The following is a 27143-nucleotide window of genomic DNA, read 5'->3' on the forward strand; positions in this document are numbered from 1 at the left end:
ATCGACAACTAGAATAACTAGAATAAATGTTGTAAATGTCTGTAATCACGGAAGTGCCTTTTTTTCTGTCACATACAATTTAATGCTTTAGAAAGAAATCGAAAAACTGTGAGGCACTGAAAGATGATCATGAGAAAAAGAATACACGCGAATTAAACTTCATCAAGCCAGTGACGTCATTATTTAGCGTGCGCAGTGACTGTATATTTTGGTACAAGCTATTTTGATATGTTAAGGGCAGGTATTTCAATAGCTACTTAAGCTTTTGCTTAACTAACCCTGTGTCAAAAGTTAAGGAGAAGCTTAAGCCAAGTGCCGTATTTCCATCATTTCCTTAACTAAACTGATGCTCAACTGTAAAGTTAATTGGTTTGGTACCTCTGAATACGTCAAAATGCCAAAACTAACTGTTCTGAGGTAAAAAACACTACTGTTGACGATTAATTTTATCTTGTCATCGGTATCAATGTCATTTACTTCACTTAATTTTGTGTACATGGTGCATGTGTTGTTAGCGTTGTTAGTTTATTTTACTGTCGATATTTTCTCTGGTTATATTGTTATTGTTATTTTGCATAAGCAATAGATTCAAATTCGAATGTAAGTTTATTTTTGTAAAATAAATATACCTACCAAGCATTGTAGAAATAAATAATTTTCATCTACACCTTCCAAAAGTAGTAAGAATTTTAATAATCGTTATTACGATTAATAAATTAATAGATTATTTAATAATCTAATAATAACGTTATTACTCAAAAGTTAGTTTTCAAAATAACTCTCTAATTAATAATCTATAGAAATAACCTCAAAAAACAGAAAACAAATTTTAAGCAAAGGCTTAAACCAACTCCTGCGTGAGCTTAAAATTATTTGGTTTAAGCCTAGGCTTAAGCCTCAAATTGAAGTGGAAATACAGGCATCTAAGCTTAAGCAAAGGCTTAAAGTAAGCTTTGGCTTAAGTGAGGTTGGAAATACCGGCCCTTAGTGTTTGTTTGATAGAAAAATATTTGTTAAGGGAAGGGAAGCAAAACTATTCAGATGTTTCAAACTTAATTGTAATAAATCAACGTATATATAAAAGTAGAATTTTATTCCTGGGTTTATCGGTCTGATAAAATAAAACACTTTATTTTTGCTTAAACGTTTCGGCTACATTGCCATTTTCAATAAGCACTTTAAACTTTAATGATTAAAACATTACACTTTTAATATTATATTTTCACATACACGTTATATTTTAACATTCATAAAATGCATGCTCCATTCTCGATGTTTTAAGTGAGAATGAAAAAATTTGGCCTGTCTCGCACCATATGTAGACACTTCAAAACGGTTTCAGGTCATAAATTAAAAATTATGTATACAAGAGATCGAATTACACATAAGAAAAATCCGATTTCCATTCACTAATAAGAGAAAAGAAAAATATTTTTTAAGGATGATGTGAATTTGCGAAACACTGAAATGTTATGTATTTTCTGGATTATTTAGAAATATAGACCTGGACGCTAAAAAGGGAATATAAGTAGATATTGTAATATTATAATAGAAGTTGTTAGAAGCAGTGCCGGCGCTAGGGTATAAGGCGCCCGCCTGCAAAACTAGCACAGGCGCCCTTCATTTTTTTAATTTAATTAGATTTAGGTATTTCATTTTTTGGCAATGGTACAAAATTTAAATGAGATGTAAATAGGTAAAAAATATATTCTCCTTGTTTCGATGTTTACAAAATTATCAATAAGATTAAAATCTAATTTATTACCAAACACCATTTACTACACAGTGAATGAACGTAAAAATCAATAATTTGTTACCTCCGATTTCGGCGAACCTTCCTAAAATTTCATGAAAATTGGTGAGTAGTTAGAGGATACCTAAAGAAACAAAAGTGACATGGTGCCAACTTGCGATTTTACGCTGGGGATGAATGCCACCCCTTCTCTGAGGTTAAAATTGTTTTATTAGAAATAAGGCCAGAAATTAATATAGAGACAAATTCTAATCAAAATTTGGCTATATAGCTATTAAAATAAATCAATACTATTTAAGCGGTTTTTCATAAATAACTCAAAAACTATAAATCTTTACAAAAATTCAAGCTAAAAAAAGAAATTAATTTCTTACTTGAAAATTCTTTTACTATTGAAGCTATCAACTTCTTCTGAAGCTCATTTCATAGGTATTTCTGAGTACTTTGATAAGTGTTTAGTAAGTATATTTTATAAAATGTATCGTTTTCCGTTATTTAAACTTGAACACTTAAATTCTCAAGTAAGGAATGTTTTCGATTTTTTATTACCCTAAATTTGATGGGAACGGGTAATGATACTTACTTTGTAAAAACTTTTGGGTTATTTATGAAAAACCGCTTTAAAACATGCAACTTTTTCACGAAAAATTAAAATCTTAAATAATCAAAAAATATTGATTTATTTTAATAAATTTATATGACAAATTTTACTTATAATTTATCCCTCTATCGATTTATGTGGCTATTTCTAATAAAATAATTTTTATCTCCGAGAAGGGGTGGCATCCACCTCCAGGGTAAAAGTGCAAATTAGCACCAACTCACTTTTGTTTCTTGAGGTATCCTCTAACTACCCATCAATTTCAATGAAAATCGATAGAGGTTCAACGAAATCGGAGGTGAAAACCTTCAGTGACACAACTAATTTTGTATTGAAATTAATGCTAAACTATCAAGTCTAAACCAGATTTTCTTTTCCATTTCTTCTTTTTTGGCTCTTGTTTTTCGATTTTGCACCCCGGATAACTTTTTTTGAATCCATTTTTATTTAACTACACACTACTTAAATTATGTAGATAGGCCACAGGGGACAGAAACAGCTTCAGAACCATGTTTATTTTACCACAAATCATTATTGTACTCTCCTATAACTGCTGACACAAAGATTATAAACAACTTGAAAGAAATTTGAAGAAAATAAACAAAATATTCCCAATACCTAAGCGCAATGATGTTTGGTTTTTAGAAACATAATATCTTGACCAATAAATTTTATTACGACAACGTAGGAATAGAATTCTATGCGTTGTATACGTTTATATATTTACGTGTGTGAGGTGCAAAATTAACAAACAAGGTTAGCGATATCTGGAACTTCAATCATATTTAAAAAAGAATGTGTGTGTACTTTGTACGCACGTAAGAAGTTATACTTCTATTATATGATTTCTTAAAAATAAATATAATTTAAACAGTTTGTTTTAATTTTTTTTTAAACACCAAATTAATTTTGTGCTTACCGCTTTCAAAAAAATAAAAAAAAAAGTAGAGGATTGCACTGGATTCGAACTCACGACCTCTCGATCTCTGGCCGAATTAGTCGAGGCATTGAAGCACAAAAAAAGGCCTTACCCTCGATTTTTGGCGCATAAGATGGATTTTAATGCAGTTTGGTGCGTTGGATTCGTGAGAATATCAAGAAATTTTGTGAACTATTGTAATGAATAAGAAATCTGAAATTGCATTTGTGCATAAGAAAAATTCATTTCAAAAGTGCATTTTGAAATAGGCAATTATTATAAATTTGCAACCCGGTAAATAGTTGGGCAACATCCCGATTAATTATTTTAATTATTTTTAATCATTTATAAGTCCATATAATAATAGTCTAGGATGTCAATAACCATTAATAATAAACAAAAAAAATTTCCTTATGTGAGAATCGAACCAAGTACTAACGGGTCCGTAGCTAAATACACATACCGCTAATCTACGCAGACACTTGCTAGACAACGGCGATATTAGGTATAAACAAAACAAATTGGTAAGTAAAAATTGTAAAGAAAATTACTACAAACTTAAATGTATTATAACATTAATATATTTAGATTAATGTATTTTAGAAGAAACATTCGTAAATAGGTATTATTAATATCTATTAATGTTACTAAATGAAATATAAATATTTTGACGTTTCACAATTTGACAATTCACTTTTAACTGCAGTGCCTTAAAATTTTTAAAGCACCGGTGCTTTAAAGTAGCATTTTTAACGCTCCTATGGAGTGCTATAAATTGCATTTTTAACACGTTTGCAGAAAAATATATTTAAAAACACTAATATATTCTTTCCACACCTTTTCTGGACTTATAAATACATAAATTAAAACATTTAGTAACGAACTCCATACTGCCTGTGTGCGCAGATTACTAAAATTTCACCCTCAACGAAATCGCGCCTAAAGAAGTATAACTTCAAAAAGGCAGTATAACTATTAACTAACCTTTGTTGTTTCTCTTCCCACAAATTTTAACACGCAACAACCATACATTACATAACCAAACCGTCAACCGTCCACACCACAGCTGTGCTACAGCTGCCATATTGGATAATTTTTGACATGTCATTTGAACATCCAATCAGAACAAAGTTATAATGCGCATGCGCCCGGATCATAGGTTAAAAATTCACCCTCATATCGCGCGTAAACAAGTATAACTTCAAAAATTAATTTTTCTATTTTAGTTTATTATATGATATCAGCAGAAAAAAAAGCTCATTTTGGCGCCCCCCAAACAGTGGCGCCCGCCTGCAGTGCATCCCTTGCGGGCCCGTTATCGCCGGCCCTGGTTAGAAGTAAAATAAGCTGGGTTGATACTGTTATGAACAAAGATCATTTTGTAAAAAAGGATGAACAAACACAATGAGATATTAACCATAGTTAAAATAAGAAACTTACGGTATCTGGTTGTTGTGGGAAATGAGATAGATATGTGTTGTGGTAGATCATTATACAGGGAAAGATAACGGATAGGAGAAATATATTATGTCGATGAAGTATATTCTGGCTAGACAAAATGTAACCCTGATAAAATACAAGTGTAGCTTTGTGGAGCTGTTTATAGATGATAGTAGTATTAACATAAAACATGAAAATAGCCATGATGGCGGCCACTTTTTGAGGTAGACAACACTTGAAGAAAATAATAGGAAGGACAGTATTTAAATTATCTGCCAATGGTGTGTTTACAAAATGTAGTCAATTTATCAAATTATAATATATGTTGGAGAGATCCTTAATATCAGTTTTATTGTTGATGCAATTTTGGTCTTTCTTTATGTGAATCATCTCCAATATACATCTTTGGTTATAATTATGTTCTTTTTCCAAAATCTGCACATTCTCAAAATCAAAACCATGGTTATTTTCTACGGAATGTTTGGCTAAGGCTGTGGTGTTTACTTTGTTGGCTTGTACACTATGTTTATGTGCAACAACCCTTCTATGTAGGTATTGATGTGTTTGCCCAATGTACGTTGAATTGCAGTCTTTACAATTTACTTTATAGACAATATCCGACTGCTGATCTTTAGCAACCTTGGGTTTAAATTTTGAAAAGTATCTTCCCGATGTTTTAGATGACTATGTCCAACATTGATGTCATATTTTGCCAACATTTTCGACATTTGTTCGGAGAATCCATTAATGTAGGGTAGGGATATGTATTGTTTGTTTGAACTGGTGACATTACTATTATTGTTGTTAGGTATTGTTTGGGTTTGTTTTAGATTGGTATTGGAGTTAGGTTGAATTTTGATAGTGTGTATTCTTTTTTTAATTAGAGGGTTGTAAAATTCTGGTGGATAATTATTGTTTTTTAAAATATTTTTAACTTTTTTCAGATTTTCGGAATGGTGTTGTGGGTGAGACAGCTTAATGCTCTGTCTGTAAGACTGAAAACAACACTTCGTTTGTGACTTATCGGTGCATCGGTGATATTAAGGATCTCTCCAACATATATTATAATTTGATAAATTGACAACATTTTGTAAACACACCATTGGCAGATAATTTAAATACGGTCCTTCTTCCTATTATTTTCTTCAAGTGTTGTCTACCTCAAAAAGTGGCCGCCATCATGGCTATTTTCATGTTTTATTTTAATACTACTATCATCTATAAACAGCTCCGCAAAGCTACACTTGTATTTTATCAGGGTTACATTTTGTCTAGCCAGAATATACTTCATAGACATAATAGAGAGTTATCAAGTAACTCTATGAGAATACGGTAACGTTATAAATAACATGTAAAGTATACAGTAAAATAGCGTTACCCTATTCTCCTAGGGTTACTTGATAACTCTCTATAATATTTCTCCTATCCGTTATCTTTCCCTGTATAATGATCTACCACAACACATATCTATCTCATTTCCCACAACAATTATATACCGTAAGTTTCTTATTTTAACTATGGTTAATATCTCATTTTGTTTGTTCATCCTTTTTTACAAAATGATCTTTGTTCATAACAGTATCAACCCAGCTTATTTTTAATATTCTTCTATACTACTCCAACGCGTTAAATGTTTCCATTATAATATTACAATATCTACTTATATTCCCTTTTTAGCGTCCAGGCCTATATTTCTTAATAATCCAGAAAATACATAACATTTCAGTATTCATATTTTGAGTTTCGCAAATTCACATCATCCTTAAAAAATATTTTTCTTTTCTCTTATTAGTGAATGGTAATAGGATTTTTCTTATGTGTAATTCGATCTCTTGTATACATAATTTTTAATTTATGACCTGAAACCGTTTTGAAGTGTCTACATATGGTGCGAGACAGGCCAAATTTTTTCATTCTCACTTAAAACATCGAGAATGGAGCATGCATTTTATGAATGTTAAAATATAACGTGTATGTGAAAATATAATATTAAAAGTGTAATGTTTTAATCATTAAAGTTTAAAGTGCTTATTGAAAATGGCAATGTAGCCGAAACGTTTAAGCAAAAATAAAGTGTTTTATTTTATCAGACCGATAGAACCAGGAATAAAATTCTTCTTAAAAATTCACGGTCAGGAAATAACAAACTATATATAAAAGTATATATTTAGGTTAGCAAAATAAATATATGTATTTAGTTGACACGACACGTACAAAATATTGTTAAAATAATTTTTATACTAAGTTAATTATTATAATTAACTATTCTACATAGGAAATAAGCCACAATTTAACTAAAAAAATGATTTTATTAACGTTTCGACGTCCAAATCGGATGTCATTGTCAAAATACAAAAATTAGTCAGATTAAATAAATTATTAGAAAAAATTTTTACTAAGCAACAACAATTTTGTTTAGTTTAATAATATTTTGTATTTTGACAACGATGTCCGATTTAGACGTAGAAACGTTAATAAAATCATTTTTTAGTTCAATTGTGGCTTAGTTCCCATTTAGAATAATAATTGATTACAAAAATGCCACAAGGAAATAGCTTCAGAACAAGTTAATTATTATTGTGAAAGCATTAGGTCTTCCTTTTATTTTAATTTTGGACGGTAATACTATTTCACTTATAACTATGTAAAAATAAAACTATGTTTATTTTCAATAAAACCACATATAGTTATTTTAAGTTATTTATAGTTTTAGGTGGCATGACTGTGTAATTTTAGTTTGAATGACATTTTTAAATAATTATTTGATAGTTGTCAAAAACTCAGAGTAAGAAATAGCATGTTCTTGATTCTCTTTTTTAGGTTTGTATTTTTAAGTTATTTTAGTATTGTTGTATTAATGTTTATAATCTTTATTGTACATATTGTAAATAAACTCTTTTTTAGATGAATTCATACGGCTATCTCTTACACGAATAAGAAGTATGAAACTACTCTTATAAATCAAGAACTTAAGCTGACGGTCCTGACAATGATAATATACATCACGTTGTAAACCGCTGCGATATTTATCAGTTTTTAAATGATAAAAACACAGTTTAAAATTATTTTGTTAGTTCCTCCACATTGTTATAGTGGAAACACCATGTAAACCCCGCAAACCTGACGTGAGTACCAAAAACCACATCTATTATTTTTATATTAATAATAATATAACCTATAAAATATCCAAGAAATATAAATAGGACCAGTTTTGGGCCAAGATCCACACCGGTTTTTGAACCGGCGACAGGGCCGGCCTTGCAACGTCTCCAAAATTAATCAAACATGACTTCGAATAACACCATGAACACTACACAAACTACATCTCACATCTCATATTCCAGTGTTGTTAACACGTTTAAACAACCAACAAAAGACGAAGCCATAGTTCTTTCTAGTATTCAAGGAACCAAAGTTCAAGAGTACATCATAGCCGTCGGTTCAATAGTTGGTCCACGTAACGTATCTTTCGCTTCCAGAATAGCCAATAATAGAATATGTATATATCTCTCTTCTAAAAATATGGTTGATTCATTGCTGCATTCCCACAAATACGTCAATATAAAAGAAACTCAAGTAGAAATAAGAAGACTTATCACTCCAGCTCAAAGACTGATAATATCAAACGCTGGTCCTTCTGTTCCAACCACGTTAATTGAACAAGAACTACGTAAAATGGGTATAAGCGCCGTCTCTAAAATGACTTTTCTTAGGGTAGGAATGCCTGAAAGCGAATACAGCCATGTCTTGAGTTTTAGAAGGCAAACATTTATCACACCTTTAGAAAATATGTCCATTCCCGATTCTTTCATGATCTCTCATGATAATACCACTTACAGACTATACCTTTCTATAGAAGGATTCAACTGTTCAAAATGCAAGACTATTGGTCACCAGGAAACAGAATGTCCTGACAATGCAAATACAATCACTTCTAATGCAACCACTTCTAATACAACCAATCTTGACTCAACCAATTCTAATCCACCCACTTCTAATACAACAAATCCTGACCCAACCAATTCTAATCCAACCACTTCTAAAGTTCTTCCAGAAACCTCCCAAAACACACAATATATAACAAATCTACCTTATAACCAAACAGAACAAAAACCTTCTGACAAAGCCTTAATATCCACCTCTAACGATCACCCAGCATCTTCCCAAAACATATTAGATCAGATCCCAGACGTACAGGTCTCTAATAACCAATTAGAATCTACCATAGAAACTGACGACATGTCAAGACCTACAAATAATACAAATGAAACAAACACTTTAAAAATAACAACATCATCAACTTCCAACAAGATCAGCAATCTTACTCCATTAGAAATAACACAACCTAAAATTATTCCAAACGTCACAAAACATCCAAAAAGGCTCATCTCATCGTCTCCAGAAATCAACGAAAATACCACACAGACCGATTCTCATATCTTCACTTTTCCAGTAACAAGGAAATCAAAGAAAAAAACAAAAACGTCTAAAAGAAATTCTCGACATGAACTTTTACTTTCCCTAGAGACAATTAAAGACAAAATCGCAAACAGATCACCACCATTTGTCCTTAACTTCGACGAAATATGTGACTTTCTCGAAAACACATTAAACGCAAAACATCCCGAAATAACCTCAAAAAACTATTCGAACGAAACAGCCGAATTAATTCAGATCCTTAATTTTGTTCACGCTTATACCCACAATTCAAAATTAAAGAATAATATAACTCTATTAAGAAAGAAACTAAGCCCCAATAATTTCTCTTCCACAGAAGAGACCGATGAAACACATTCTCAGTCAGAACTCGAAAATGTCTAATCTAACCCCTATATATTACAGTGGAATATCAATGGGTTCTACACCCATTTAGAACAATTAAAACTTCTAATAAACGAAACATGCCCTAAGATCTTATGTCTTCAAGAAACCCATTTTAAGCAATACAATATTAATCTTCAAAACTACCAATGTTTTCCAAAAAATAGAATAGCACAACAGGCAAGTGGCGGAGTAGCCATCCTTGTAAGAACAGACCTAGAAGCTAAGCCAATCACATTAAGAGTGTCCTCACTTTCAAAAAGAAAGAAGATCCCATAGAATCACAGACGATGACCTCAAGACAATCCTCACCAAAAAAGTTTCATCAGTGTTAACATATTTAAAAGACATCAAATTGTATAATATTAAATTAAATTGTATTATATATTTAATGTAATACTTTGTATTGTCATATCCACTAATAACCCTGCGCGGTTGATGTGGTTTTGTGTTTTAAATAAAAAAAAAAAAGAACTTAAGCTGACCAAGCCAAAATAGTGATAAAAATAGATTTTCAAACCGTTATTTGTACAAATTAAGGATGAATATTACATCAATGAAAATTTGTATTGCTATTTTAGCAAGCAGTACTGATAGTAAGAATAATGTATGTAAATTTAAGTGGTTGCAGCCAACACAGTCACCTTTCTATTATGAAATGCCTGCTGAAAAGCAACTTCAAGATTATCATTCTGAACTATTTCGTCTGAAAAAAGTAAAAAATGTTTTAGCATCCATGAAATCAAGAGGATGCTTTAGAACATGTACCATTTCATTAGATGATAATTTGAAAGTGATTTATTTTGATTCAGATGGTGATGTGGTTTATCAAAATGAGTACCTACAACAGACCTTATTACCAGTGTATGAGAAGAAAGAAGCGATTGAACAATCTCCACCATTAGTCGAGTTGCTCCAGAAACTTGGTGATACTAGTATACCTAAAGTTGAAAAGAAAAATTACAAAAAAATAAAAGATGATTTCGTACTTCGAAATTTTGATGGTAAAAATGTTCCAATGAATTCATGGCTCAAGACCTTCGAATCAGAATGTTCGCGATGTGAGGTAGATGCTGATAAAGACAAGATTTTGATTCTACGTCTGTTTCTTGATGGAATAGCAAAGGAATGGTTTGAATCAAAAATAATAACATTAGGCTTAGATAACAGTTTTGAGGTATGGAAAGTTAATTTTTTAGATAGTTCTTGTCAAACAGGTTGGGATAATCATAGAAAAGCTTATTCTTTTAAGTATGTAGGTGGTAGTCTTGTTGATTATGCATTTCACAAAGAAAATTTATTGCTAAATATCAAAAATGATTTTCCTATTGATATATTAATCGATTTAATTGTGATAAATTTGCCAATTCATATACAAAATAATATTAATAGAGCTGAGGTTACAACAATGGAAAAATTGATAGGTGAGTTACGAAAGTTGGAGAGTTCAGTTATAAGCCAGAAAAAAAATCAGATTTTGTACAAATACCTACCAAATTAAATACAATAATACTAAAAGAAAAAAATATTGTCAATATTGTGATAAAAAAGGATTCCCTGGGAGGTTTCATCCAGAGGCAATGTGTCGTTTAAAGCAAAAAGATAGAAGGACAATACAAGAAAACAAATCAAACGATATTCAATATGTAAATAATATTGCTATACAGGAGACATTAAATGAAACGGTAACCGACCAAAAAAAAAACTGAATTTGCTGCCATTGATCAAATTAAAAGTATTCCTAAATAATAGAGAATTATGCGGAATCTATGACCCAGGTTCGAATGTTAGTCTTCTGAATTCGAAGGTAGCAGGTAAGTTGGGATTAGTTATTCATGAAGATAGGAATATGTTTAAAACGATAAATGGCAGAACAAATTTTACAGGAAAACTAATTGCAAAAATGAAAATTAATAAAATTGAGAAAAATGTTAATCTTTTTGTAATTAATGATGAATATTTCGAGTATGATATTCTACTTGGATTGGATTCTATTTTGAATTTTCAAATGAAACAAGATTTTGATTTAGAAATTTATCAAAGATTAGATCTAGATATTGAAGAGAAGATTAAAAAGTTTAATCACAATGTTAATTTGACAGAATATTCAATAAACTTTAATGAAGGAATTCCCACAGAGCTTTTTGAAGCAAAATTAGAACATTTACAGCCAGAGCAGAAAAGTAAAATAGAAATATTACTAAATAAATATGACAATATTTTTGCAAAACATAAATTTGATATTGGGTAAGTTCAAAATTATGAAGCTCAAATTAAACTTTTAGAACATAAATTTGTCGCAAAGAAGCCATATAGATGCTCAATAGCGGACCAAAAAGAGATAGAATTTTAATTGGACAATTGTTAAAAGCAAATTTAATAGAAGAATCATCTTCGCCCTTTGCAGCACCTGTTACATTGGCTCTTAAAAAAGATGAAGGATCTAAAACAAGATTATGCATTGATTTTCGTGAATTAAACAAATTAATTGTTCCCGAACCACAACCTTTTCCATTAATTGACGAGATTTTGACCAAAACAAGGAATGCTAAATTCTTTACTACTTTAGATATAAATTCTGCTTTTTGGTGTATTCCAGTTCGGAATAAAGATAAATATAAGACAGCTTTTGTTACACAAGATGGTCATTGGCAATGGAAATGCTTACCTTTTGGGCTTAAAACATCACCAGCAATATTTCAAAGGATTTTAAGTAATATTATCAGAAAACATAATTTAAATCCATTTTGTATAAATTACATGATATTTTAATATTTTCAGTATCATTTGAAGAACACTTAGAGCACATTGAAATACTCATGGAAGCCATTCTTGAAGAGGGATTTAGGCTCAAACTTCTAAAATGTAATTTTGCAAGAGAAGAGGTAAAATATTTGGGGCACATTGTGGGAAACAATTCAGTTCGTCCTTTACATGATAATTTAATATCGATCAGAAATTTTCCGATCCAGCACCAGATACCAGAAAAAAAATACGACAGTTTTTGGGAAAAGTAAATTTTTACCACAAATATATAAAAGACTCAGCTAGGTTATTAGAGCCATTACATAATTTACTTAGAAAAGATATTAAATTTCACTGGTCTTTAAGCTGCCAAACAGCCTTTGATATGGTAAAGAGTATCCTCTGCTCTGAACCTATTCTAGCTATTTTTGACCCAAATGCTCCTACAATTATATATACCGATGCTAGTATTTTAGGAGTTGGTGCAGTTCTCAAACAAAAACAAGAAGATGGAGAAATGAAACCTGAGGCTTAATTTTCAAAAAAATTGAACAAATATCAGAAAAACAAAAAAGCAATTTTTTTAGAATGCCTGGCAATTAAAGAATCATTAAAATTTTGGCAATACTGGCTAATGGGAAGAACATTTGTCGTTATTACTGATCATAAGCCCCTTGAGGGAAGAGAACTTCGTACAAGACCAGATGAAGAATTAGGAGATATGACTCATTTTCTTTCACAATTTGATTTCGACATTAAATATGAACCTGGAAAAGAAAATGTAGAAGCAGACTGCCTTTCTAGAAACCCAGTTTTGGAAAATATAGAAAATGCAGAAACATTTATAAAAACAGTGAACCTAGTGACATTAACTGAGATAAAACAAGACCAGAATAATAATCGACAAGCTATAGATAAAATGATAGGAACAATTTTTAACCAAGATGTATTCTATAAATTAAGGAAGAACCAGAAAAAAATAATTTTATCCAAAGATTTTGGAGTGAAGTTAATAACAAAAATTCACAAATTTTATGGTCATATTTGTGCTGGTAAAGTAATTAACAAAATTAGGAATTTTTACTACATTAATAATTTGGATTTACTGGCAAAAGATATCTGCCAGAAATGCGAGATCTGCTGTAAAAATAAAACAAGAGTAGGTCCAAAATATGGTCTCTTGTCACAATTAGGTCCGGCAAAAGAACCCTTCGAGATAATGTCCCTAGATACAATAGGAGAAGCTGGCAATCGTTCAACAAAAAAATACCTCCACTTACTTGTAGATCATTTTACCAGATATGCATTTGCAGTTACTTCCAAAAATCAGATGACAGGTGATTTTATTAAACTAATCTCTAAAATTCAAGATAAACACCCCATAAAAACATTATTAACAGATCAGTATCCGGGAATTAATTCCAAAATATTTAGAAATAATATGAAACAGTTAAATATTCAACTGGTTTTTACAGCAGTGGACTGCCCATTTTCGAATGGTTTAAATGAAAGACTTAATCAAACAATAGTTAATGGGATAAGATGTAAACTAAATGAAACTAGAAGTAGAGCATGGACAAAAATAGCTGAAGAATGTATAGATGAATATAATAGAACAGATCATTCCGTAACCGGATACAGCCCAGAATATTTGCTTTTTGGAAAAGCGGATCCGATTGTTCCCGAGGAACTTTGTGAAACAAGAAATGTATCAAAAGATAAGCAAATAGCTTATAAAAATTCAGTACGACATCATGAATATAATAAAAAGCTGTATGACAAAAATAGAAAATTCCATGAATTTAAAGAAGGAGATTGGGCATATGTAGAAAATAAATCCAAACTAAATAGAAAAAAACTTGATGAAGTAAGACTAGGCCCATTTCAAATAAAAAAACAAATTTCAAATACTTTATATAAAATAGATATCGGATACAAAAGGAACGATATGAACTATTTTCACATCTCAAAATTGTTGCCTTGTGACCAACCACAGACTTTCATGGTTTGTCATACCTGTTGGTGGGGGGATGTAAAAATAAAACTATGTTTATTTTCAATAAAACCACATATAGTTATTTTAAGTTATTTATAGTTTTAGGTGGCATGACTGTGTAATTTTAGTTTGAATGACATTTGTAAATAATTATTTGATAGTTGTCAAAAACTCAGAGTAAGAAATAGCATGTTCTTGATTCTCTTTTTTAGGTTTGTATTTTTAAGTTATTTTAGTATTGTTGTATTAATGTTTATAATCTTTATTGTACATATTGTAAATAAACTCTTTTTTAGATGAATTCATACGGCTATCTCTTACACGAATAAGAAGTATGAAACTACTCTTATAACTATATAACTAAAAAAATATATATTACGATTTTCGTAGAACATTGGTTATCTTTGTAAATACCCTGTATAACATAACAAACCTTTATATTTTTGTGATGGAGAAGTTAACAGGATTTCGAATATAAAATAAAATATAGAGTGTTCCATTTAAAAAAAACATAAGTTTGGTCTGCCACTATGATATCGAACACCCTGTAACATTCTAACTCATTTTGTAATATGAAGCTCAAATTACTTTTAATGGGAAATAAGCCACAATTTTACCAAAAAAATTATTTTATTAATGTTTCGAAGCCCAAATCGGGTTTCGTTGTCAAAATACAAAATACTACTAAAATAAACAAAAATGTTGTTGCTAAGTAAAAAAATTCTTCTAACAATTTATTTAATCTGACTCATTTATATTGGCAATTCAGACGTATATCATAATTTTAAAGTAGAAGACTTTAAAATGATATCGCCAATATTTATGAGTTGCGTTCCTGGGACGACTTTACTAAAATATAGTTCATTCGATTACATGAAACCAATCCCAACACAAGAATATCAGTCACAAAAAAAATAATGTACTTGCATTTTGACTCATCCTGTATTCGATATAAAGAAAATTAGCAATATAAATGAGTCAGATTAAATAAATTGTTAGAAGAATTTTTTTACTTAGCAACAACATTTTTGTTTATTTTAGTAGTATTTCGTGTTTTGACAACGAAACCAGATTTGGGCTTCGAAACGTTAATAAAATCATTTTTTTGATAAAATTGTGGCTTATTTCCCATTAAAAGTAATTTATTATAAAAATGCCACAAGAAAATAGCTTCAGAATAACGTGAAGCTCAAAGTGGGCTACAATTTTTGTTATTAACTTTTATTGCTATCTATTACTATAGCGGATCTACTAAGCTTTATCACACTAATCAATCACCCTGATTTTGTATTTACCTGTACAGGTGTGCTGCGCGGTAATGAACGCAACCTGTGTCAGCAGCCAGATGGCCGGTACGGTGTTCGAGGAAGCATAGGTAACAATATATGAAAGAATAAGCTGTCTTAAAATAGTTTCTCAAAAACGTTGCTAGCTCTTAGACCAAACGGTCATGGAACTAGAAGTAGAAGAAGAAGGATTTGCAACAATCAGAACGGCTTAAAAAAGATTAAATAAAAGAGTGCTATTTGAGGGAGAAAAGAAGAAGTCCGACCAAGTTCGGACCAAGAAGAGTTGGTCCGACTTCCTCATAAAATCAGCACATGCACGGTGCAACATGAAGAAAAGATGAAGACGCACATTTGATAAATTTTAATCTTCTAACATCGAATTGTTTTCGCGTCAGATTAAGCAAATAAGGCTTAAAATTTGTTACTCAAAGGTCACGTGGCCAATTTCTGTTGCTAGTTTCAACTACAACGATCTAGAGTTTAACCTGATGATGGTCTGCTAAGACCGAAAACGTTCGTTAATCTGTGATGTAAAGTTTTTGTCGAAGTTGGATCTATTTAAGAAAACTTTTTAATATAATTTATATACAGGGTGTCCCGGATAATAGTGCGTTCCTTTAAGGGATGGATAGAATACACAATTTAGAACAAAAAAGTCCAGTACCATTTTTTTCTAAAGTTAACCGTTTCCAAAAAACAAAAGATTACATTGTTTTCCATATACATACTTGTATTTTAATGTTTAGAAATTTAAATAGCCTGGCAACATCGTACGCACTCCGGAATAATATCAGATAATAAGAACTCGTTGGTGATTTTTTACAGTACATATTTAAAATAATCCAACCTAATAGTACTTATGTATTTACTATTATTTGTTTTTTTTTTATTATTTGCTTACTATAATTATTATTTTTTAATGTACTGAAATACTTATTGCATAATTTTAAACGAATTATACATATTTTAACATAAAAACACATCTTTTAACTGAACTAGTATTATGTATTTAGTAAGCTTTAAATGTTTCGAATGCTCAGGGTTTTAACATAGCTTACAGTGGAAATTAAATACACCAGATTAAGTTGTACTTACTTGAAAATAATTATTATACCCAATAAATATTCAAAACTAACTCACTTTCACGAACACACACATTCATACGACGGGAAATACCGGCAAACATTTTGAAAGAAATTATAGTATGTCTCTAGTGATCTGACATAAATATAATCAACATAATAACACAATAGGCAATGAACTCACGATTCGAAAACATTTTAGGCATTGACACTAAACAGGATTCTTCCAAACTATCTGTTTACTAAACATGAAACTGTCTATGTTTAAATTTTCGTACCTCACAGAGTTGCCAGATTTTAATTTGCATACCCAAATGTATTTTAATTTTTTTGTCAAACGGTACCATTTAGAAAAAAATGTTATAAGAGTTTTTTGTTTTACATGATGCCCTCTACCTATACCTTTAAGGAACGCACTATTTTCCGGGACACCCTGTATACCTATACCACAGAATACCTAACCATACCAGAAGCGAAACTCAAGCCCAAAACGGTAACATAAATTTCATGCTCATGTGTCACGTAACTGGTGCAACCTCACTTTTGCGATTGACAGTGACAGTTGTTTATAGTTAAATTTTATATTTATAAATATTTTATTTTATGTTTTATTTATTTTTCTAGTTAAATTTTATATTTCATATTTATTTCATAACTATTTGTCAAAAATATTACCTCATTTGGAATGGTCTATTCCTTATAACATAAAGTTCTATTCTGTAACTGGTGCACAAGGTCAAATATTTCGGTCCCAACAAAATCAATGGAAACGACAGCCAGATTCCCTTCTGTATAGTTAGTTATTCTGTGCCTATACAAAATGGAGTCTTTTTTACTACTACAGTATAATAGTAATTTGTTACTTTGTTTGGTAATTTGTACACTGCTAAAAGATCAGCATTGTTAAATCAGTGTCAAAGTCGATTTTTCACAGTTTAAGGTTACACGACATATTCTACATTTTTTAAAACATTAATTATAATTAATGAATAATTAAAAAATGACCCTTTTTTATAAATAAAAAAAATTCGGGCCGGCAAATATTATTTTAGATTTTTTGGATCATTCGTAATAAAAAATGGTCTTTTGTAATTTTTCTCTTAAGGGGAAAGGAACAAAATGCAAAATTTTGACGCCTGTCAAAATTTTCAATGTATTTTAAATGTAATCATTTTTTTCGAATCCTGAGAAAACTAATAAGTATTTTTGAAAAATTTAAACGCAGAATAAAATATTACTTTATTACCGAGGGTCGAAAGTCCCTTAGAATGAATAAAAAGTTTCCTTTGAATAAGATATTTGAAATTAAAAATCTCACTAAATTTTCTCTTAGTTTTTCATCCCTGTAACTTATTAAAATAAACATTATAGAAGTTTTCAGGGACTTTCAGCCCTCGGTAATAACGTAATCTTTTATTCTGCGTTTAAATTTTTCAAAAATACTTATTAGTTTTTTCAGGATTAGAAAAAAATTAATCCCATTTAAATAGCATTGAAGCCGAAATTTCGTACCCATCCCCTTAAATTGATACAAAAACATTACAAGAGACCTTTTTTGTTTAGAATGATCCAAAAAATCTGAAATAATATCTGCCCGGGTCGATTTTTTTTAATTTATAAAAAAAAATAATTTTTTTTATTATTAATTAATTATAGCCAGAAAAAAATTAGATAGGGCACCCCTTGTTTTTTATAATAAATTACATATCCAATAATTTTTATCCACTAAACAGATCGGTGCAGATCGACCCTATATCGTATCTTAGACTATCAGTTCTAGCCCTAATTTTATTCCTTAAAGTTTATATTTTTTCTCTTAACTATTTTTTACTAACTTTATGGTTTCCAAAAACGTTTTCCGGTCAGTTATTTCATCTGGAATTCTGCTGAGTATCCTTTTCAGAGCTGCTGATTTTCTGTTTAATTCTTGAAATGCATCTTCCGAACGAGTTAGACGGTATTCAACAACTAAAACATCGAAAGAAAATTAATTCCTTGAGAGCTCTATACTGCCCTGCTAAGTAAAAACGTCCTAACTAGCAATATTAGACTTTTGAGAAAAAGCCATATTTGTAGTTAATACTGTGCCGTCCTGATTTTAAAAGGCAGACTGTTGTTTTTTGTACAAAGTAGTTCATTAGGATTACATTTTTTTTTTCATTTACCGGCAATCACTAAAACAACTCCAAGTTTAACATTTGATAGATAGGACTTTTTAACTAAGTATTAATAATGTATAAGTTATGTAGAACTATTAATTTTTCAGATAGGACTTTTTTAGTTTAATATGAATTACAATTAAAATTTTACAGTTTTGTTAATAGTATGCGGTCTACCTCGGAGGTGCGATCTACCTGAAGGATTTGCACAAAATAACGAAATGTAACAAAACGCTTGTAGAAAAACAAATTTATTTACAAGTAATAATCATTAAGGAGCAAAATAAATGTAAAATGAAATGAAAATAAATCTACCAGGCCATTTTATTTGAAAAGAGGGGTTGATATTTGCACATAACCTAGTACAAGATTACGGTGTTATTTGCATAATAGTAAAGAAACTAAATTTGCATAAAGTCTGTTGTGTAGGTATTCCTAAATAGTAGTATTTATAAATGTTTATTAGTACTTAGCAATAAACATTTCGCCTACAAAGGTGCCTTTAATTCAATATCCTATTAAAAATTGTATAAAATATCACGGTACTTATTTAGACAGAAAACTTCTATGGAAGGATCACATGCATCATATCATAAAAAAGTCTGAAAATGCAATGAATATTCTAAAAGCCTTTTGTAGAACTAATTGGGGTGTCGTTCCAAATATAGCTCTTTTATTTTACCGTACTATGATTCGTCCTATTTTCGATTACAGTTGTCATCTGTATGGAACTGCTGCAAACACACATTTGAATAAATTAGAAATACAAAAAAATAAATGTCCTCGACTTTGTCTTTGATATTTGAAGTCTACACCCGTTAATATAATGGAAGTTGAAGCGATAGAACCACCCCTGGAATTTCGACGACAGTTTTTAAGTGATAAATTTATTACTCGAACCATAGGAAAAAATACAAACTATCTGCAGGATATACATAAGTTATCAATTTTAGATCTAACTCATAAATATATATTGGACAAAGAAAAAATGTCCCCTTCTTGTAGATAGTTACTTGAAAATATCTCAATACCGAAGTACTTTCTATACTTATGAAAATCAAGTTTCACCTATGTATTCCCATGTATTAGAAGAAATTTTCTCAAAACAAATTAATACTTTTTTTATGGATATTAATTTAAATCCAGCCGTTTTTCAATCATTTATACTTCATAAGTGGCCTCATTATCAGTTTTACTATACAGATGGATCCAAAGTACAAAACAAAGTAGGATGTGCAATAATCAATATTCAAAGTGGATTTAAAAAATTATTCAAATTGCCTTGTGAATCATCGATATACACCGCTGAAATGATAGCGATACTTTTTGCTTAGACGCATATTTAGTAACGAACCCTATAGGCCAGGGTAATAAGACAAAAATATACCCTGTTCGTGACACTCGAGCAGCCAGGGTACTGAAGCGTTTTTTCGACAAGTAATACCTATAGGAACAAATTGTAACTATTTCCTGCGTAGGATCTGGCGGCCATTTTTATTTATAAACAAGTAACTGTCAAAAAATGGCATTTTTCCCTTTTTTTTTCAAATCAATAGAAAACAGTGAAACTTATGATTTTTTTAGTACAAATATCTTTGAGATTATGGAAAAAGCTTTAAAATGACATATTACAAAGTTTGATATACTCATTTATTGTTAATATAATTGCGAAAAAAGGTCGGAATTGCAAAAAAAAATTATTTTCGCAATAACTGCTGTAAAAGTTAGTGTACAGGTTTGAAATTTTTGTCAAATGAGGGTTCTTTGGTGCTTAATATGTGATAAAAATTTCAAAGCGATTCATTCAATTGTTTAAATTTTATTCGAATTGTTTATCTCAGTGAGCATTTTTTTGCACTAACATAAGTCAGAAAAAAATGACGTTAGAACCATTCCACAGGTGTCAAATGGAAGAGCATGAACTATATTTTCAACTTGGTTTAAAAAAAGCGAATAATAAATGCATTTATTAGTAATAAATAATTGTGCAAAAGTATCGTAAATCTTTCCTTATAAACTTTTTGAATAACTTTTTCCAAAAAAATTAACTTTTTTACCCTGTTTTAAGTGCACAACTACCAAGTAATGTTATTTATATCATAATTGATAAAAAATTGTAATAAATATATATAATTTCTTATATAACAAAATAAAAAGTTTATAAGGAAAGATTTACGATACTTTTGCATAATTATTTATTACTAATAAATGCATTTTTTATTCGCTTTTTTTAAACCAAGTTGAAAATATATCTCATGCTCTTTCATTTGACACCTGTGGAATGGTTCTAACGTCATTTTTTTCTGACTTATGTTATTGTAAAAAAATGCTCTCTGGGATAAACAATTTGAATAAAATTTAAACAATTGAAAGAATCGCTTTGAAATTTTTATCACATATTAAGCACCAAAGAACCCTTATATGACAAAAATTTCAAAGCTGTATACTAATTTTTACAATAGATATTGCGAAATTAATTTTTTTTGCAATTCCGATCTTTTTTCGCAATTATATTAACAATAAATGAGTGTATCAAACTTTGTAATATGTCATTTTAAAGCTTTTTCCATAATCTCAAAGATATTTGTACTAAAAAAACCATAACTTTCACTGTTTTCCATTGATTTGAAAAAAAGGGAAAAATGCCATTTTTTGACACTTAATTGTTTATAAATAAAAATGGCCGCCAGATCCTACGCAGGAAATAGTTACAATTTGCTCTTATAGGTATTACCTGTCGAAAAAACGCTTCAGTACCCTGGCTGCTCGAGTGTCATGGAAAAAACCTTATTACCCTGGACTACTATGGCTGCATAATATTTACAGACAGTAAGAGTGTCGTCGATAGACTAACTAACGTACATAAGTACCAACAACTCAATCATATAGAACTGGAAATTATGACTCTTTACAATAAAATTGCAAATTTAGGAAAAAACATCATTATTTCATGGATAAAGGGACACGCAGGCATTAGGGGTAACGAAATAGTAGACAGGCTAGCCAAATCCGCTCTAGAAATAGGCGAAGAACTTCCCATGAACTTACTACCCATTTCGGATATTGATATTATTAGTAGACGACACCAAAAAGAAAATTGGCAAAGGTATTATCGAAACACGAGAACTGGTAGTAATTACAAACAAATGCAGCCTGAAATTCCCATTAAAAGATGGTTTCATTCTGTATCAAACAAATCGCCATTTCATAAGAGTTATAAATAGATTGAGATGTAATCATGCTCTTATCCCCCTTCATATGTACAGTTTGGGTCTCACAGAGTCACCTAACTGTGAGTGTGGAAAAGAAGGTGATCTACTACATATTCTCCTCGAAGTTCACATCAATCAGTAAATATAAACAAATTTTATGATAACCTTAATATATTAAAAATTCCACTTCCCGCCTACCTGAACAATTTGATATTTTCTGAAGATATTAATATATTAAAAACAATTTACGAACATATCAAAAACTGTAAATATAGATTGTAGCAATAAAATTTACCCTGTATTTAAGAAATTTTGTTAAAACAAAGCAGGCATGTTTGTTAAAACAAAACAAACATGTTTGTTTTGTTGATATTTTGTTTTAAACCCTGTAGATTTAAGTAAGTATTGTATATTATAATTGAAAAAAGAAAAGAACAAAAAAAGAGAAAAGAAAAGAAAAAAAAAACAAAAATAAAAAAAGCAACAAAAAAAAAAGAAAAAAAAACTAAGAAGATGTAAACCTCCGCGAGAATGAATCGGGTTTACGTCTTAGCGTAGTAAAAAAAACAATTTATAAAAAATAACAATAAAAAAAATAATAAAAAAAAACAAATTAACAATTTAAAAAAAAATGCAACAAAAAATACAAAAAAAATAAAAATTTACAAAAAAAATGAACAACCAAAACAGAGTATTATTTAGATAATAATTGTAGATAATAATGTTAGTTTGTTATGCATTTAGAGTTAGAAATACAGAAAAAATTCCTCTGATTGAAAAATCAAATTTGTTTGTTTTTAAAATAACAAAATGTCTGGCTAATTGGCTCGGCCAAGGCCATCAAATTCACTCAAAAAAAAAGGTGCCTTTAATTATTGTGAGCAAACACAAATGTGTGTGCAAATCTTCTGAGAAAATATTATGTTGATTAGCCCACATGTATACAGGGGCCTGATTCTAATTCAAATTTCGACTGAAAACAAGTCGCAATCAATATGGCGACGTTGAAATGCGACTGTACGAGCCTTGTGGATTTTAGTTGAACTAACGAAATGACGTCATAAAAAGTGGTTGATAATGGGTGCGTTCGGACGACCATAACGGCTGGCTGTCAGCAGAAATCGGCTGAGTGGTTGAATCCAGCCGTGATAGGGAAAGCTTAGTAAATCTCTCAGCGGCTGACTTCCAGCGGTGACGTCTGACAGCTACTTCTGGCTCAGCTGTCCAGCCGCTGTGGTCGTCCGAACGCACCCATTATAATTTCGAGTCGAAATTATTGTGACACGGACATGAATGAATGGCCGAAAGCGAGGCTAGGTTTAGTATAGGAGATGTGTTTTGTTTGTTTCTTGCAAGGAAAACTAAAACAAAAGGTATTAATATGGCTGGGTTTTATGGAAATTTGCTGGTTTTGGAGGAATTAGATAGAATAGTATTAAATTAGAAATATAATAATTGAGAATTTCCACAATGTGAACTATCAACTCAATGAAAGATGTAAGGTAATAATCTGGGAAAATTAGTATAAAACAAGGAAAATTATGTACCAGCTATTTTATTGCTGGACATACTGGAATCAAATGTTAAGATTTCATATATTAGTAATATAGCTATGCAAAGTCTCCAAAATGGCCGCCGCCGATAATTTTCGCGGCTTAGATATCCTAAAGAAACTTTGTAAAGGTTGTAGCAATAATGTAAAATCTGGTGTGTGTTGTGCTAAATGTAATTCAGTTTATCACTCCAGTTGTGCAGAGAGAGCAAAAACGTGCTGCAGTGAAAATATTACTGACAATTTTCATGCTGAAAAAGCTGATGTCAACCTAACCTCAACTTCAATAGAAGAATATTCTTTAAAAGAAGAAAATAAATTATTAAGAGCAACAATACAAGATAAAAACACTATAATAGGAGAAAAGGAAGTCTTAATAAAACTTTTGAATGAGAAAATAGTATCTCTAGAAGAAAAAATGTATGAGTTACAAAAGGATAAACAGATGGACAAAAAACAGCCCAAGGGCAATAAAAACAATAGTCTTGTTGTACCACAACAATCTACCTTGATTTTAACAAAACAACAAGAGGTTTCAGCAGACAAAGATGGACAACTTCAAGGAAACACAACGAAAATTAATGAGAGTGTCATACAAGGTCAGTCAAAAATAAATGAAAAAGTTGTTAGTTTAGAAATTATGAAGACACAAACTCAGCTAGTAATGAATGATGTGTTAAACATTAATAACGACGAGACAATAAAACCTGATTATTAAAGACTAACTGTTAAGTCTTCACATGAAAAACAGACTCAAATTAATAATACAACGGATCAAAATGCTCCATCATCGTCAAGTAAAAATCAACATAAGGATGGTTGGGAAACTCAAAGAAAAAGGGGTTTCTTAAAAAATAAACGACCAGCACCCATTCAAGGCAAAAGAAATGGAACTTCCAATCTTAAAATTGCCCCCATTGTGTCTAGTTATAGTTGGATTTTCTTGTCGGGCCTCACTGAGGATTCAACAGCAAATATGTGCAATCATACATGCAAGAAAATGGGGTTCAAAACAGTGTCATAGAAAAGTTGCGCAAAAAAAAGTTCATTAGCTCTTTTAAAATTGGAGTAACACAAGAGAGCGTGCCCACAGTCCTAACTTCTGATTTTTGGCCAGTCGGTCTTTATCTTAGTGAATTTTTAAACCTGAAGAATCTAGCACCTCAATAGATAGGTTAAATAATCAACTTGAAAAAATGATTCTGACCAGGTGTGTATAGTGCACCAAAACCTTCAATCGATAGGAACAACTCATAATGCTCTTCAAGAATTTGTAAACGATGAATTGCTATGTGTGTGAGCGAACATTGGAAAACCATTGATCAATTGTCCGCATATAATTTGGTGGGATATTCACTGGCATCAGCATTTTGCAAGCAAAATGGATATGGAGGCACAGCTATTTATTTAAGGAATGGTATAGAGTACGTACAGTCGGAAAAATGAAAGAATACCCATGAACGAACATATAAAATACGCTGTATTTTCCTGTCACTGTGTCACAAAGAAAATTGTCCAGTGCAAGTACATGTAACAGTAATTATTACATGTGCTTACGCTGGCCAATTTTTTGTGTGACACGGTGACACGAAAATACAGCGTGTTTTATATGGTCGTTCATGTAGTCCAGAGAAATAAGGTTTTTGTCGGGACACTTGAGCAGCCAGGTTACAAATAGATTTTTTGGGTACTATATACCTAATACATTATAAATACAAAAATGACCGTCACAGTTCGGACGAGAAACTTAGTTATTAACAAATAAGGGTCAAAAATGGCAGTTTCTCAAAAATGGCAAAAATAGGGTAATTAAATATCTTATTTATAATATTCTTCTTTTTGTAGATGAACCAACGTTTAAAATGGCACCTTTTAAATTTTGGTCCGATCCTTTTTTTGTTTCGGAAAGTGCAAAATAAGACTAAAATTTCAAAAATAAAAAATGTGCTATAACTTTTGAGAAAATGGCCTTAAGACTTTCATGTTGCACGAAAAGTTGAGTCTAACATTCCATATAATGCACAAAAATTTTTAAGACGATTCGTCAATTAATTTAAATTTTATTCAATTTGTTTATCGCAAAGAGCATTTTTTTCGCAATGTTATTGTTCAGAAAATAATAATGACAGTAATTCTGTGGAAACCACATGCAAGAATAATAGTTATATTTTTAAAGTATTGAAAAAAATCATTAAAAAGTCGTTTATATCACTCCGAAAAAAGTTTAGTAAAATAGAGTCATTTTTGGCTTCTAAACAATTTGAATAACTTGGTTAATATTGACTATAGAGTAAATCTACTTTAGGATTTCAAAAGCTGGTATTTTTATACGAATTTTTAGAAAAAACTTTTTGCCTAGGTTAATTATGTTAAAAGGTAACCACTTTTATGATTTAATTCGCATATACTTCTATATACATCAAATTCTCCTGTAACAGTGTTAGTTACCATACTACTCCGAAACGGCTTGGCCGATTTTTATAAAATTTTATACGTTTATCCTGTAGGACGTTGAAGAGGTTTTAATCTATTTTTTATACCCATAAGTTATAAGGGGGATTACCCCCTGACATTTTTTTTTATTTTTTTAGACAAAATTATCTACCTTACTGTTATATGATGTAGAATTAAAAAATACATACAACCCTTAATTTTCACTCTTCTATCACCAACCCCTATTTGTTAATAGCCATCTATATATTTAAATCTATAAAATTCTCCTGTCACAGTGTTAGTTTCCATACTCCTCCGAGGCCCCTTGACCGATTTTTATGAAATTATTTATGTATATTCGGTAGGTTTTAGAATCGGTCGTAATCTACTTTTCATATCCCTGAGTGATAAGGGGAGTTACCCCTAACATTTTGTAATGTTAGGTGGGGTTGTGTGTACATAACGTACTCTATAAGACTACGAGTATATACAAATTAAAAAAATTAGGATCAAAATCCATCAACAAGTTCCAGCGATATTAATCGCAGCATATGTTTGCAGAATCAGTTTCATTTTTTGAGTGCACGTATTTTAGTAATTCCCCTCCTCCGACCACGAATTAATTCCGTTCGGACGCCATTTTTAAAGCTTTATTAGCCACTCTGTTGAGGTTCAAAGTTTACTAAAACTTTTACACATAACCTATAGATCTTCAACTTTAAATGGCTCTAGTTAGGTTGCTTAATTGTTATAAACAAAGTAGCCGCCAATTAAATAAAAAAAGTGGCTAACTTTGACCGTAATTAACCTAGGCGAAAGGTTTTTCATTGAAAATTCGTATAAAAATACCAGTTTTCAAATTCCATTGTAGTTTTAGCCTACAGTCAATATTAACAAAGTTATTCAAATTGTTTATCAGCCAAAAATGACTCTATTTTAGTAAAATGTTTTTTGAGTGATAAAAATGACTTTTTAATGATTTTTTTAAATGCGTTGAAAACATGACTATTCTTCTTTCATGTTGTTTTCACAGAATTGCTGTATCATTATTATTTTCTGAACAATAAGATTGCGAAAAAAAAAAAGCTCTTTTGGGATAAACAAATTGAATAAAATTTAAACTAATTGACGCATCGTCTTA

At 30.5% G+C, this 27143-nt stretch overlaps 1 protein-coding gene across 1 annotated transcript in view; it reads right to left on the reverse strand.

The window, feature by feature from the left end:
• The window catches only part of LOC126890587 (programmed cell death protein 10), a 63128-nt gene that overhangs the window by 19441 nt on the left and 16544 nt on the right, over positions 1–27143 (reverse strand). Inside the window, exon 3 of the mRNA XM_050659653.1 lies at positions 18482–18614. Within this exon, the coding sequence (XP_050515610.1) occupies positions 18482–18614 (133 nt within the window). The remainder of the gene's footprint in view (positions 1–18481; positions 18615–27143) is intronic.

The sequence above is a fragment of the Diabrotica virgifera genome, chromosome 8 (assembly GCF_917563875.1).
Source record: "Diabrotica virgifera virgifera chromosome 8, PGI_DIABVI_V3a".
NCBI classification, from domain to species: Eukaryota; Metazoa; Arthropoda; class Insecta; order Coleoptera; family Chrysomelidae; genus Diabrotica; species Diabrotica virgifera.